This window comes from Ailuropoda melanoleuca, chromosome 6, assembly GCF_002007445.2.
Source record: "Ailuropoda melanoleuca isolate Jingjing chromosome 6, ASM200744v2, whole genome shotgun sequence".
Lineage (NCBI taxonomy): Eukaryota > Metazoa > Chordata > Mammalia > Carnivora > Ursidae > Ailuropoda > Ailuropoda melanoleuca.
Window position 1 is genome coordinate 120,980,036 of NC_048223.1, and position 16,379 is coordinate 120,996,414.

The 16,379-nt window shown below is 43.8% G+C and overlaps 1 protein-coding gene and 1 long non-coding RNA gene across 2 annotated transcripts; both read left to right on the forward strand.

Annotated features, from left to right (window-relative positions):
* Positions 1 to 11: 11 nt before the first annotated feature.
* LOC117802766 lies at positions 12 to 3,467 on the forward strand. The gene is made up of 2 exons (XR_004626293.1): positions 12 to 296; positions 452 to 3,467. It is a non-coding gene; the product is annotated as an uncharacterized LOC117802766 (long non-coding RNA).
* Positions 3,468 to 5,554: 2,087 nt separating this feature from the next.
* On the forward strand, positions 5,555 to 16,369 carry PSTK (phosphoseryl-tRNA kinase). The gene is made up of 6 exons (XM_019793449.2): positions 5,555 to 7,444; positions 9,441 to 9,732; positions 9,969 to 10,167; positions 12,566 to 12,641; positions 13,126 to 13,219; positions 15,996 to 16,369. Exons 1-6 carry the CDS (start codon positions 7,229 to 7,231, stop codon positions 16,193 to 16,195), a joined length of 1,077 nt encoding a protein of 358 aa, XP_019649008.1. The 5' UTR covers positions 5,555 to 7,228; the 3' UTR covers positions 16,196 to 16,369.
* The last annotated feature ends 10 nt before the right edge of the window (positions 16,370 to 16,379 follow it).

Below are 16,379 nucleotides of genomic sequence, written 5' to 3' on the forward strand. Positions count from 1 at the left end.
CGCCGCAGCCGTGGCCCGCACCCTTGGCCCTGTCAGGAGCGAGCAGGAGCGGGGCCTCGGGGCTCTGGTGCGGCAGCCTGTGAGCTGGGACTTGAAGGACTTTTAATGTTTGGGTCCCGAAAAGTGGAGCGGGTGGAACTTTCTAGTTGCCCCTCGGGATAGGAAGATAACTGGTGCTTCCGCACCACCTCCACCCATCCTTTTCCTGGAAAGGCTCGTACAGATGAGTTTTTTATCTTTTGAAAGAAAAAAGGAAACTGGATCACAGATAAGTTCCAGAGTCCTTAAATGTCAAGGTNAGTTGCCCCGCGGGATAGGAAGATAACTGGTGCTTCCGCACCACCTCCACCCATCCTTTTCCTGGAAAGGCTTGTACAGATAAGTTTTTTATCTTTTGAAAGAAAAAAGGAAACTGGATCACAGATAAGTTCCAGAGTCCTTAAATGTCAAGGTCCTAGTACTTTTACAAAGATTTTCAGTGTTCCGGATTCATTCTAGGTCGTCTACATAGTGTTTCTATTCTCCTGCTTCCTGTGGTCATAAATTTTCATTCATGTTAACATTTTGGGGACTCCAAAGGAGAATACATTTTTCTTCAAAAACACCAATCTTCAATTTAAGGAGAGAGATCAGTGTTATCAGCTGGATTTTACTTCCTTAAATAGGCTGAATGCCCAGGAGTTAAAAAACTAAAGACTCCTATGGTTTACCCTTCTTTGACTCCCATGCATTCAATAAATCATCAGGTCTTGGTTTTCTTAAAGGAAGCCTTTCTCATTTTTCTTCATTTCTGGGTCTTCTGTTTTCAAGCACTAGCTTTCATCTGAACAATTCCCAGAATTTCTTTACTGTCCTAAGCTTTCATTCTCATAACCTCCATTCCGTCTTCTGCACTGCCCTCTGCTCCTTCTAGTGCTTGATGTCATCGTCACCTTTACTGCTTAGCATGACATACAAAGCCCTTTGTACTGTGACTCATGCCTGCCTCTTCCCACATACTGCCTCCCCTCCTGGGCATATTTTCCCCTCTACGTGGAATGCCCCTTTTTGGGTTGGTAGGGAATATCCCGTTTATCATTCAAAACCAAGCTGATATCCCCTTTCCTATAGAGTTAAACTAATTCCTCTGTACTGTACTTGCCCTCTTTAAGTAAGTCAAGATAAAACCAGAACTGGATGATAAAAACAGATTTTATTCAGGACTATTGCAATAGGAGAAAGAGGTCCATATAGAACCAGGCTCCATTCTGAATATAGTGTAGACAAGCGGGAATGTATGCCCAAGGAGCAGGGAGGGGAGTCTCTGATGGAAAATTACTTAGAGAAATCATCAGCGGTCAGGGGACAGTTTGCAGGGGAGTTCTGGCTAAACCAGCCTAACAATTTTTGATTTTGAGACACCAGGATGATCAGACAGGCACCTGAGGGATGGTGGAGGATGAGGAACCTTGAGTATCCTCCCCATCGAGGTGGTTATAGGAACTTAACTTTCCTCCCAGCAGGTACCACTTGGGTTGTATCTCTTCTCCTCCTTTCTGCTTCTGGCTCTTGTAAGGCCCCATAGTTGACAGGAATTTCTTTTTCTCATGCTGTCTCTAGTTGGGCCTGTAATTAGGGAAGGAATGGGAAAGGAAGAGTGACTTTCCTACCCTTTCTCCCTAACCCTCATTTATAGGTGCTCCCTACCCAATCTCATTTATAATCTCTATTCTGGTGAGAACACTGCTGTACTCTACAGTTTTCAGTACAGCCTGGCATCAGGCTTTCTGAGGAAATGTGGAAATGATGGGGGAGCACTTGATCTAGAGCTGAATCCATGCCCACATCCATGACATCAACTATGTGACATCTTCTTCTGAAGTTGTTTTGTCCAGTAAAAGGATTAACGTATTTGAAATTTGCACATTCCCAAAAAAGACCTGGCACTTGCCCAGCTCCTGGAAGTACCCTCTAAGCTGTTGGAATATCCTGCTTGATAAAATTGTCTTTTAAGGGGCCTTTGGGCGCCATCATCTCTAGGTCATGCTAAACAATAGGATTTATGATGAAGAGTCACACTCGATGAGTTTGACTTCTGAAAGGATTGAATACTGAGTAACGTCAGCACATGACTGACCCCCTAAAAACCTTGGATACCAAGACTCGGAGGAGCGTCCCTGGTTAGCAGTACTCGCACACGTTGTCGCACGTCATTGCTGGGAGAGTTAAGTGCTGTCATTACAACTCCACTGGGAGGAGACAACTGGAATCTTGCACCTGGTCTCCCCTGGTTCTGCCCTATGTGCCTTTGCTTTTCTAGTTTTAATCTGCATCCTTTCATGTTTAAGCATTTGTTATAAGGCACACACAGCAACAAGACATGGTTATATCTCATAACCATGAATATAACAGCTTTTCTGAGTCCTCCTAGCAAATCCCTGAACCTGGGGACCACAGTACAGTGTGGTCATCAGTTATATGTCAAGAATTAATCTTCCATTAGTAACAGCATTTAAATTCTAAGTAGGGAGAGTTGTAGAGGTTTTTTTGTTTTTTTAAGGATTTTATGTACTTATTTTAGAGAGGGAGCATGAGCCTGGGGTGGGAGTGCAGGGGAGCAGAGGGAGAGGGACAAGCAGGCTCCGTGATCAGCAGGCATCAATCCCACGACTCTGAGATCATGACTTGAGCCGAAGTCAAGAGTTGGGTGCTTAACTGACTGAGCCACCCAGGTGCCCCTGTGTGCATGGCTTTAAAAAAAGAACCCCATGCTCTTGTTTGTTACATGCTTTTCTTGCTTCCCTACCTCTGCCCACCATCACTACCCTAGTCTTTTTAAGGAGAATAATTTAAAAATAAAACTAAGGGAAGAGATTTCTTTAAAAATACAAATAGAAGTATTAGGGATGAGGTAGGTAGGAATCACGTAACTCTTGTTGCTGTGTGTGCCTTACAACAGATTCTTAAACACTTTCATTTTAAGACCCCTTTATTCCCTTAAATTATTGAAAACTGCAAAGAGATTTTGTTTGTATGTTTTATCTTCATAATTTAAAAAAAATTAAAAACTTGGTCTGCTTGGATCTACAGTAATGTACAGTAATGTGAATGAATCAGTAAAAAGTAGATTGAAAAGGTGACCAGCATGAGTAACATGGTATCTATGGAAAAATCTACTCCAGCTTCAGAATACCTGGCTTAAAATGATCTTTCATAATGGACTTTCTTTCTTTCTTTCTTTCATGGGATTGTTTTATCCCACATTCTTGGGAACTCAGTGGTGACTTGTGGGTGAACCATCTCTTTTGGTAAATTTATAATGAAGGAAAGTAGCATCCAAGCTAAATGGACCTGTAAGATGTATTTTGTTATTTTTTGTTGTTTTGGTGATACTTGCAAGTTCTGAAGAAGTAACCCATCAAAAATTCTACATAATGTGCTCATAACTCATTTTGAATATTGCGTTCTTCCAATAAAAAGTACCCATCTTTATGGAAAATCACATAATTTTGAGATATGTTTATTAATGTTCCTCCAGGGATATGTTATAATATTGGATTTCAGGTTAAGGGGAAACTATAAAATTTATACCAGTTTTACCTTTGATAGCTGTACTTTTATATGATATAACACGAACAGCCAATGTAAACTTTTTAATTGATAGTTACATTGATCTCCAAATGCTGTGGACATTTTACCTTTCTCACTTACCTCAAGTAAACTTTTTTTTTTAAGATTTTATTTATTTATGTGACAGAGATATAGCCAGCGAGAGAGGGAACACAGCAGGGGAGTGGGAGAGGAAGAAGCAGGCTCCCAGCGGAGGAGCCCGATGTGGGACTCGATCCTGGAACGCCGGGATCACGCCCTGAGCCGAAGGCAGACGCTTAACGACTGCGCCACCCAGGCGCCCCTCCTCAAGTAAACTTTTAACAGCAGGAGATGTCTTTATTTACGTGTGGATAAATGCTGGGTTTATTTAACCCAGCATTTAACACAGTATCTAGTACACAAGTACACAAGTACCAAACATTGAGTAATTTTCACAGTGTTAAAATATAGCTCATTTATTAGACTGCTGAGGAGTTTGTTTTAAACATCTTTATAACTATTTAAAACATACAACAATCGTAGGAAGTAAGGAAATAGTGAGAAAGCTTGTTGGAATTGTTTTCTTCCAAGAGAGTTGTTTTGAAAGCTTAAGAAACCAAGACATTGAAATCTGTTCCATCATTGTTATTATGAATCAGAGACTGCCCCAGATCCTCCTTTATCTTAGCAGAACTGCTTCTTATACCTGTGGTCTTTCTTCAGCCACTTTGTGGCTCTTAGGGTTAATGAGATTAATGATTATTCTAGGTCTAAGTACCCACTTTCAGTATAGTAGGTCATTTACTCGCTTTCACAATACCAGGGCAGAATGGTCTTTGAGAAATCAGAAAAACACTACATATTGTAAGATTACTTCAAGATCTGGCAACATTCCAGTATCTGGCTCATATTTTAGTAAACCTTTGTTAGGTTTTTAAAAAACTTAATAGGAAGTTAAGATTGGTGACTTGAAGATGATTCAACTGGAAATGATATTGATAGTATAGAAAAGGAGCCAGTAAGCTCGCAATTTTCACACTGGCCTGAAATTTACAGTTTTTTAAACAAGTACCTCACTGGAGAGCAAAGAAAGGCAGTTCATTTTCACAGGCCTATGAGGAGGAGGCAGCTGAAGGGACAAGCACTTACTAAATGTCTACTGGGTTATGGAATAACATGTCTTAGTTAATCTTCTCAGTAATTAAAAGTGAGAGTTTGGAGAGGTTGTGAATGCCATGCTTGCAATGCCATGTTTGGGTTAAGGTAAAGCAGGTCAAAGTATTTTTTTTTTTAAGATTTATTAAAATCTTAAATCCACTTTAAATCGGGCAGAGGGGGAGAGAGAATTGTCAAGCATACTCCCCGGTGAGCAGGGAGCCCGACGGGACTCAGTCCCACAACCCGAGATCATGACCTGAGCTGAAATCAAGAGTCTGATACTTAACGGACTGAGCCACCCAGGCATCCCAGGTCAAGGTATTTTTTAAAAATCTGACTAGAAAGGGCTACCAGAAGGCTTAGCTCTAGGAATTAGTGAAGAAAAAAAAGATATTGGCAAAAGAGGTGAGGAGGGAGGTTTTATTACCATTGCTGTGATTAAGGAAAAATGGGCTTTGGCAAGCTAGATTGTTAATTTCTATTAGCAACTGAAGAACTTGAGTGCTGAGTTGGCAGAAAACAGTGTTAACCAGAGAAGGAAACCTGCTTCTGAAGATACTGGGGATGCCAGAAGGTGGAATCTCAGGTTTTCTAAGTGCCCTTTCGAAGACTTCACTCATTACACAGATCAGGAAACTTAAACCCGGAGGTGTCACACACTGCTCTTTGCGTTCACTTGCTCTCAAATGAATCTAGTTCCCCTTAAGGATGTTTAACATAGTTGGAACAGGCAGCTGAATCAAAGTGAACTGAAAGCTCTCATGAGAAGAAACAAATGAACAGCCTCCAACATGGGACAGTTGAGCTGAGGCAAAAATTGGAATTGGGTGCTGCGCTTCTTCGACAACTTACGAAGTAGTCATTCAAAGCTAAGGTCCTGGGCAATGCCTAGGGCTCTGAGGGGCAGAACTGACAGAACTAGGAAGATGCGGTCAAGCAGTCTCACCCCAAGTTCAAAGCAGAGTGACTGCTCCGGCATGAAGGTTACTGACAAACCTCCTTGCATCTGAGGATCAGAAGGGACAGAATGAGGACAACGGAGGCTGCACTTAGTTACAGTGCCATGTGACAACCGATCTAAAAGCGATTTAAACCAAGTTTAACATCCTAAATAGAAGTGGCGTGTGCCCCTTCAAATTATGTGTATGTGAGGTAAAATGGGCCGCAAATGTCTCGAGGATGGGGTAGATTTTTGGTCCCATCTGTTGCCCCCTCTAACTATTGCAGTGACACCAAAGATTAGATCAGTCTGAACATGGCTACTAGAATCTAACAGCAATGAAAGTTTGGGTCCTTTCCCTCTGCAAAGTTCTTAGTATACTCAGCTTTTTCCTTAAATCAACTGAGCTGGGAGGGAAAGGAGGTAGAGACACTCATTGTCAGTAAGCAAGGCTTTTTAACTTCCAAGCAGCTACCTGCTCAGGCTCAATAAAAACTAGATTTCTGCCCAAATTTCTGTATCTTCATTGCTGACGCCATTTATTTGAGCTTTGGGCACTCTGACTCAGCAGCCACCCCCATTCTCCCTTTCAGCTGGGGACCTTGGGCTTGCCACCCCACTGGCGCTCATTCTTGCGCTGGACCAATGACCAAATGTCATGGAATGAAGAGTATGCTTAAGTCATGGCTCACCTTCAAGAGAAAATGTATGGGTAGATGCTCTGAAGTCAAATTATATCAGATTTAACATGGCGTTACTGATTGCATTTTGCCCCCCTTTGATTCTAACCTCATTTGCACACATTTTGAACACACCACGTTATGACTAAGAAGTAATCCCCTTTAAAATAAGGTGAAAGTTAGAATCTGAATTCAACTTCACTACATCACAACCCCATACAAGGAATTTTATACCTCTCCACAGCTTAGTAATTTTCTCAACGCTAAAATACTTTCTGTCCTCTGCATGAATGCATTGGAACGGAGGTCTAGGGATGTTCCTATCCTGCCTGTACTTCCTCACACTTGCTGCAACTCAGGGCACAGTACTAATAATTGACTTTGCCTCCCACCTATCGCATTTAGGAGGGGCAGCGGAGCGCGGGCGACGGACTGCCAACTTCGCCTTATATTCTAATGGCAATTGACCTTTCAACGACCGCGGGGGGAAGACGGTCAAAGTCTCTTCCGGGATTTTCCAAGAATCTCGCCTTAACGAAACCGAGGCGCAATTTCCCGTGGCTTGCAGTTTCCAGCAGGGAGGATAAATCTGACCACTCAAGTCCAACTCTCTGACCCTTTGGGAAATGTCCAGGAGTTAGGAAACGCATCGCCGTGGTCTCTCCAGCCTATTTGCCTCGCCCCACGAAGAGCTGCGCATCAGCGGTTCCGGCAACCCCGGAGAGATCTCGGAGAGAGCGGGGCCGCGCACAGTGTGGGGATTGGAAGACGCTCCCGCCGCTCCTTCCCGGCCCCAGGCGGCGCAGGGGAGTGCGCGTGCGCGCTGGGCGGACGGTTCCGGAGACGACGTTCCCAGCCGCCCTCCGTCTCCCGCGACACCATGAAGACCGCCGAAGACGACAGAGGAGCGTGCAGCGAGGGGCCCCGGGAGATAGGCCTTTGCCTTCTCTGCGGCCTGCCGGGAGCAGGAAAATCGACCTTCGCCCGGGCCCTCAGCCATCAGCTACGCCTGGAGCGGGGCTGGGCCGTCGGCGTCGTCACCTATGACGACGTCATGCCGGACGCGTTCTTGGAGGAGGCGAGCGCGCGGCCATTGGTCAGTACGGAGGGGGCGGGGCCTAGGCCCCGGTCGTAGAAGGAAACGGAGGGGCTGCCGCTAGATGCGGGACTGCGCCTGGTATGGGAGGTCTGTCCTTGGCAGAGGGGGAGAGACCGGCATTCGTGAAAAGTGGAGTTGTCTTAACAACAGAATATATTGACTCCATGTTAGAGTAATTCGTTGTAGAGATTTATATGTCTATTTGGGGCATGTATGTATTGTATCTCCTATAGAGTGAGGCTTAAGACAGCGTTAGGTTTTGTCAGCGTGCGAGATGGACCCCCGCCCATTGGCCAAGAATGCTCTTGAAAAATCCTTTAGGAAGATTGTTCTTAGGAAGGGGCGCAATCTCTTAAAAATTTCAACACAGCCAGTTTAACATCCTGCCGTGGGCGAATCTTTGCGGGTCTTTAAATTTATACAATTTGCAGAAATTTTTTTTAAGAAAAAGGGTACAGAATTATAAATAACAAAATTCCTAGGGTCCCTCCCATGATAATAGAAAGTGGCTGTACAAATGAAGGGCCTGGCCTCTGAAGCTCACTCTTCATTCATCCCAGGGTAAATCTGCCTTTGCCAGCATATGAAAAGATGGCTGTTTCTTAGAAGACCATCAAATGAAGTAATGGACTTGTGTTTAGTGACCAGCTTGTATGTTCCAAGTACACACTTCTCTTTAAGCCTTCAAATCACGCTCAGCCCAGCGAGGTGCATCCCCTTGGAGAAGCATATGAAAACAGATCTGGGGCATGGTGCGGGGAGAGTACATTCATGTGTCCCATCTCATTCTCGAGCAAATCCTTTTTGACAGATTCAGAAAATTTTAAATATATTTGTCATTTAATACCCGACAGTATTGGGTGCAGATGGATGCCCCTAAATAGCATGCAAATATGATGTGATTCCACCCTGTAAATACAGATGTATAAATACAGCACTTTGGCTGGATGGAAACATTTTGGACCGCTCCAGCAAAATTATATATACTTTCATATTCTTGTTTAATTATGAGGTAAATGCAGTATCAAGTCCCTGCTAGCACTGGATTTAGTTGGATGATAATAGTTTCACCACTTGAGCGAAAGCTGAAAGTTGTTGATAGGGATTGTTGTATTTGCTGGGCTTTTTCCTCACTTTTATTTTTTCTACTCCTCCTTACAGACGAAGGCCATGGGACTCATCTAGTCACGATGGGTAGGAAATCTCACCTTCTAGGAAGTGATCTTGTTTCCTTTTTAGTAGGTTTACGTGGTGTACTTGTTGTGCGTGCTGTAATGTCAGTGATGTGGCAGGGCATGGACAGGCAGAAGAGGGATCCTTTTCTCGTATTCCTGTGTTTTCTCTCCAGCCTGGATCTCATAAGTCTGTCCCTGCCGTCCACAGTCCTTGAACAGCACAAGATTATTTGTATTCTCAAGTTATTTATTCTCTTCCCTTCAGTCTATTTTCTCTATCGTTCCCCATCCCATTTCAACTCTGTTGTTAGCCTGAAGTCTTTTCATCTTGACCCAGGCACCTTTCAGCTGATCTTTTCTGTCCACAACTTTTCTCATTTCAAGGGCAAACCAGCATAGCTATATCTAAGCCAGATGGTTTTATTCCGGCAGGATATTGAGTTTGGCCCTCATTTCTCCGGGATGGTAATAGTGGACGATTGATCTAGAAGAGAAAGAGATGTGCAGACAAATGCCTAAACCTGAGTGGGGACCCGCCGTATGCAGAGCAGGACGTACCGTAGGCAAGGGAGGGTCTGAGCTGCTTGCTGCGTGGTTGAGTCTGAGGAGACTTCAGAATACTAACACCAGTGAGTAGGAGTGTCTGGGCAGAGGAAACCATATACACAGAGATATGGAGGCATGACAGAACAAGCTGTGCTCAGAGAATTCCAGGTGGTGTAGCACTGCGAGCTGAAATGTTCATATGGGGCGGGTGGCAATAAGCATGACCACTGGTCAGAGCCTAACATAAATTGTAATTCTTCCGTCTTTTGTAGCCATCCCAGTGGAAGTTGCTTCGACAGGAACTGTTGAAGTACCTAGAATACTTCTTGATGGCTGTCATTAATGGGTGTCAGATGTCTGCCCCACCCAACAGGACTGCTGCCATGTGGGAGGATTTTATAATCTGCTTAAAGAATCAAGATTTGGTATCTTCTGCCTCGCTGGAGACCCAGTCTTGCTACCTCTTAACGAAGACTGCTGTTTCTAGACCTTTGTTGTTGATTTTAGATGACAACTTTTATTATCAAAGTATGAGATACGAAGTCTATCAACTGGCTCGGAAATGTAATTCAAACATTTATCTCTTACACAGACATTTGTTTGCATATCAAAATCACTACTGTTCTTAGAATTTAATTGGATCGGGAAGTTAGTATTGATTTACTTAATTTTCAAAGCTAGATGTTCAGCATTGCAAATGGTTTTTCCTGCTGCAGCCAGATAATTTGTCTAATTTGTTTATGTCACATTTTGGAAAAAAACAGTGCACCAGTAATTTTGTGATTTAACATTGTTTTCAGATTCATTAGGCTTTTGCCAGCTCTTTTTAGATTGTTCTCTCGAGACCTGTTTACAGAGGAATGGCCAGAGACCCCAGGCAGTGCCTGCCGAGACCATCCACCTGATGGCAAGAAAGATAGAAAAGCCCAACCCTGAGAAAAATGCATGGGAACACAACAGCCTCACGATTCAGAGTACACCGTGTTCTTCTGAGGCCAGGTATCCCACGTAAAGCCAACCTTCCCCTGGTGCCTCCCTGAGCTGGGCACTGTGCTCCTTGCTTGACTCATGTCTGCTTGGTTAATCCTTACACAAGCCTTGGAGAGAGAGTGTTATCTTCCCTTTATGGAGAAGAGGCAACTAAGGGAGAGCGTTAGTTTGCCCAGAGTCCTCGAGCCTGGGGCAGCTGAGATGTGAACCCGAGTTTGTGTGCAAACCGTGCTCTCATTAAGACTGTGTTGTCACGAGAGATCAGAGCAGGGAATGCAGAACAGGGCACATCTTTGAAACTGTCGCTACAGTAGCGCAGTCTAAATAGTTTGCCCAGTAATTTTGCTTTAGAAAGAAAAAGAGTGGAAGTGCGGACTCTGCCCTTTGCCTTAAACCTCCCGGTCGTTACACCGCTTCGTGTATGTGAGGCTCGCGCGAGCTCTGTCTTGAGAGCTCTGCAGCAGCATGTTTCTAATGGAAATTTCACTGGCGATGGAAACGTTCTGTATTTGTTCTGTCCACGACGGTGGCTGCTGGCCACATGCGACTGGTGAGCTCTTGAAACATAGCCAGTGCCTCTGACGGCCCGAATTTTAAATTTTATTTTAATGGCTTTAAACTTAAGTAGCCTCTTGTGGCTGGTGGCTGGTGGGTCAGACAGCAGAGTTCTAGAGCTGTATTGCCTGCATTTCCTTAGCCCCTGCCTAACTCTTGTCCACAGGGGATCGGCAGTTTTTATTTTTTATTTTTTTAAAAATTTTATTTATTTGAGAGCGAGCATGAGCTGGGGGGGTGGGTAGTGGTCACAGAGCTGATTGCTACTCAGTTAACATTTTTTCCTTAGACGTGAATGGCTAGTTGAGGCATCGAGGTATCTATCCCATGAGAGTGTTGTCAGTGCTTTGAGACCAGTGAGGGCCAGTTCTTGCTGAAAGCAGGGAAGAGTGTGAGTCTCTCCCATGCTGTGGCCAATGCTTAGCATAATCTGTTTTGTCTTGGGTCTTCAGAACCTGGCCCCCTGTTCGCACATGTCCAGAATAGTTACAGCGTCAGTGAAGGGCTTGTTTGAAGCCTGGTGGCCTTGTATTAGAAGATGAAAGATGATCTGACATGTGTACCTTTTCCAGGCTGCTATAAAATACTGCTATTTAACCACCACTACTGCTAGTAATGTTACTACTCAGAGCAACGGTTATTGAAGATACTCTGTGTTGGGAACGCTTCCCATGTATGATCTCATTCAATCCTCACAAACAACTCTTGAGGATAAATCGAATTATCCCCATTTTATAGATGCAGTAACCGGCCCAGGTAAGCAAGCTGACACATCCAGGTAGTAAGTGGCAAACCCAAGGTTTGGACCCAGTGCAATCTCACAAGGCACCCCAGAACCTGGCTCTTTTCAGCGTGAGAGAGATCATCCCGAGGTGGAGAGCTCCCTCACACTAGCCTGAATTGTTTCAGTGCCGCGTTCTGCACTCCGAGTAGAATTCAAACTCCTTACTATAAATGACATGTTCTAACCCCAGTTAACTTTGCAACCTCATATCCTACTACTTTCCCCCCTTGCCACTCTTCACCCAAACCGGCCTTTGTTCCGTGAACACGAGGAGCTTGTTCTTGCCTCAGGGCCTTTGTACTTACTGGCCCCTCTACCCCTCCCACTTATTTATGCCTGATTGACTTTCCTGATCATCCTAACCAATGTGCGGAGTGTCCGTTGGACTAATCAGTCACTCTCTTAACATCATCACTTTGTTTGTTGCCTTTGCTCATCCACTTGTCACTGTCTGAAATTATAATTTTTTGCCTCATTATTGAGACAGATAATATAATCATTACCAGGCTTAGAGAAGGTAGGGATTTCGCTGTACCCCCTGCTTAGCACAGAGTCTCATATATGTGGTTGCATATTTTTCATATAAGAAGATACTCAGTAAGATCTCATTAAATGAATGAATTAATTCGGCCTCAACCCTCTGCGGCCCCTTGACCAGTGAATAACTTTGCTAACCTACATCCAGTAAACAAGCAGAAGCCAGAAAGTACAGACTGAGCATCCTTCTTTAGAGAATAAAATAGAGCTCTAGTAGCCTAAAGGTTAGCACTGAATGAGGGGAAAAGAGGATGTCCTTTCAACGCTTCTTAAACTGAGTCTCAGGAAATTGATTTTTTTAGATAAGGGGATTCTTTTGCCTTATAATCTGTTTTGAGTTTCTACGTTTGGATTTTACAAGGAGAAAGTAGCTTCCAGATCGTTTCGTTTTTTCCCTTAGGCTTAGGATTTTTGGGTTATAGAAAGTTTATTTCTCTAGAATTCAATTTAGTATTCATAAACACAAGTTCTTTTTAAAAAAAAAAAAGATGTTTGATACAAACATTTATTTTATCTCACCTTCTCTTGTAGCCTGAAGGTGACTGATTTATTGCTTACTGCTTTGGAAAATCCAGTAAAAGATATTGAGGACAATGTGGAACAAAAGGTAAATCTTCCAGCTTAGATATGGTATACATGGGCAGGCAGCACTTTCTGAGGGAAGGTCTTTTTGAGCTGAGTGTAAACTATGAGTAAAATGTGGACAATGCTTTGTCAGGCCCTTGGCGTCTCAGCAACGCTCGGCTTCTGACTCGTGGCTGTGGTGGCGCGCCAGCTCAGAGCCAGTTGTCAAACTCTGAGAAATGCTGGAGCCCGTCGCCATTCTGTTGGTAACTCGAAACGGGCAGGGACAGGAACATGTGCTGCAGAGACACTGACAGGCTCTGGAAGCAGGTTGTGTTGCTGTGGTTTCTGGAGAGCACGTCCGCAGATGCTCGTCAGCACCTGCTGTCTAGATGGGACCGTCTTCTTGGGAAGGACAACTAGAACAGAAAAGCCACCTTCACTTTCCTTTTCGTCTTATCAAATACGTGTCACACTTTGGCCATCTCTTTTCTGAAACTTCCAGTAACAATGTCTGTATTACATAGGAGACAGACAGAATTATCTGCTCGACTAACGTTCTGCATCAGGCTGACCAGACGCTCCGAAGGATTGTCTCGCAGACGATGAAGGAAGCAAAAGGTATGTTGGGTGGTCGCATGGGGTTTAGCTGGTATGACCCTGCTGCTATTCCTGTCCCCGTGACCCTTTGGGTAGTTTATTAGCTTTCAGTCCTGATGTTTACATCATGTTTTCAGTTTCAGTGTGCGACTTGGTTATAGAAAAACTAAAAGCTCTACCCCTAGACCAGGGTATTCATCCATCCAGTACATTTTTATTGAGTGGCTACTCTCTACTAGGCTTTATTCTAGATACGGGAGCATCAGTAGGGAGCAGAACGTTATACTGAGCAGACAGACAAATACATGAGTATCTGCTGGCGCCCTGAAGACAAAATAGGGAAAGGCAATGTAGAGTGATGGGAGAGCTTTTTAAAGGGTAGTCGGGAAGGCTTCTTAGAGAGGACATTAAAGCCGAGATGTGAATGAACGGAAAGAGCAAACATGCAGTCATATGGTGGTAGATCGTTCCGAGCAGTGAACACAAATGCAGAAGCCCAGAGGTGAAGTTGTCTGGTATGTTCTAGAGCAGAAAAGAGGCCATTGGGTCAAGTGAAGTAAGGAATGGGGAGAGGTGGTCAGGGGCCACATGTCAGATCGGCAAGCTCAGTGTGGTATCAGTCTGAACTTGAATGGAGTATGTGCTAGTTCTAGAAAGTAACTCCTTCAGGTTTTAAATATTCAACTCCTTGCTATACTTAAATTTTGATGTAAAAACTAACGTTAGCTTAACATTTCTTGAGCTTTTATTGAACTCCTTGGCTAGACTTAAATTTTTATGTAAAAACTAACGTTAGCTTCACATTTCTTGAGCTTTTATATGCTAAGTGTTGCCAGTCTTTACAGCCCCATGAGGTGAGTATAATTTTACAGATGGGGACATGATGGTTCTGGGAGGATCAAGTAGCTTGCCCAAGGCTGAACAGCTACAGGATACTTGGACATCCTGTGTTCAGAGTCAGGTCTGACTCCAGTGTGTGCTCTCCGTGATGCTCCCCGCATCACCGGCATGGATTATTCATACCTTTACAAAAGCTTGGAACGTTGGAAAAGCAAACAGTACACTAACCATATGGTGTTTTTCATACTTTTTCTTTTGACCCACGATCCATAAGCAGATTTTATCTCGTACCCTAGTGTGTAGCCCAGTACACGAACACGTGTGCGTAGCAACACATTTCACAAAACCCTCACGTGTGTCGTGAGCTCTACTATGTTCTGTTTGATTTCATTTTAGAAAAACACTGTTTGGAGCCTGCATCTCACTTTTGATTACAGTCCAAAGTTTGAAAACCAGAGGCCTGGAACAGAAACGGCGGCATAATTAGAATAGAAACAAAATAGTTGCAGGAGTTCTTTCTCAAACATTTGCCTTTCTTGCCTTCTGTATAAATGAAGAGAAGGGGAGAAGGGGGAATAGGATTATGACAAATTCCTCTTGACTCATTTCCTACCCATTAAAATACACTGTTTGTTTATGTGAGGCAGGTGCTACTAGCTTCTAGATCCATACTTAAATGAAATTCAAAATTCAGTCCTACCATCAAGAAAGTGAAAAGACAACCCACAGATCGGGAGAAAATACTTGTAGATCATTTATCTCATAAGAGACTTGTATCCAAAATAGGTGAAGGACTCGTACCACTCAGTAATAAAGACAATCCAATTTTAAACATGGGCAAGGGGTCTGAATAGACATTTCTCCAGGGAAGATGCACAAATGGCCAAACCATAAGAAAACACACTTGACATCAGTCGTCCTCAAGGAAATGCAAGCCAAAGCCACGACGAGATGCCAGTGCACACCCACTAGGCCAGCCAGAATCAAGTCCACACGGTGGCGAAATGCAGACCCTCGGCCACGGCTGATGGGAATGTAAAGTGGTGCAGCTGCTTTGGCAAACAGCTGAGCAGTTCCTTCAGCGATTAAATGGAGTTACCATGGGACCCAGCCATCCCACCCCTAGGTATCTGCTTAAGAGAATTGAGAACGTATGTTCACATAAAAATGTGTACACACATAGCTGTGTCCGTATTATTCCTAGTAGCCAGGATGAACCTTGAAAACAGTAGGCAAAGTGAAAGAAGCCATCACAAAAAGCCACATTGCCTGAGTCCTGGCATGTGAAGTGCCCGGAAGGGGGAAATCTACAGCCCCATTAGTACATCGGTGGTTGCTTAGGGATTTGGGGTGGGGTGGGGGCTGGGGTAGGAGATGGGAGCTAACGGATGCAGGTTTCTGGGACGATGAGGTGGTCTCAGATGGACTGTGGGGATAGTGTGCATGTCTGCAGGTATACTGAATCATAGTTTAAATGAATAAAGTGTATGGTATGCCGGTTTTATTTCAGTAAAGCTGTTTAATAACAAAACAGTCTTGTTTCAGTCACATTACCCACATGGCTGGTGGCTGCTGGGTGGAATAGGACAGAACGTTTTCATCACTGTGGGAAGTTATAGAGTGGACAACTGCTCTAGAGATGATTTATCACAGTTTCAAACCAGATTGTCATTGCCTAGTTCTGCTTTTTTGCCTTACTGCCTGTTAGTAGTCTTGTCAACAACAAAAATCTTTTTCAGACTTACCTTTTCTGCTCATGCATTTCATAGCCAGGTATTGAAGACTTGTTTGCTATCATATTAATGTGACCTTTGTTTCTCTAGTACATCTCCTCGACTGTGATTAACAGAATAATCTGGTTTGTCTGAAGTATTCAAATTCATTTCCTGATGTGTTATTGACAGCCCAACTTGATTTAGTTCACACGAATAATTTTGAGAGTATCTTTTCATTCTAGATGAACAAGTGGTTCCTTTCAACTTGAAGCTTCTAGCAGAAGAACTCAACAAGCTCAAAGCAGAGTTTTTGGAGGACCTAAGACATGGAAACAAAAAATACCTGTGCTCCCAACAAACCATCCACGTATCAGATGTTATTTCTTTTTTTCATTATGAGAAAGATAACATTGTCCAGAAATATTCTTCAAAGCCGCATTAAAACTTCTGAACTTCCAATCAAATATCTGATTTTGGTTAAGATTTTGCAAACTAAGGGGCGCCTGGGTGGCACAGCGGTTAAGCGTCTGCCTTCAGCTTAGGGCGTGATCCCGGCGTTATGGGATCGAGCCCCACATCAGGCTCCTCTGCTATGAGCCTGCTTCTCCCCCTCCCACTCCCCTGCT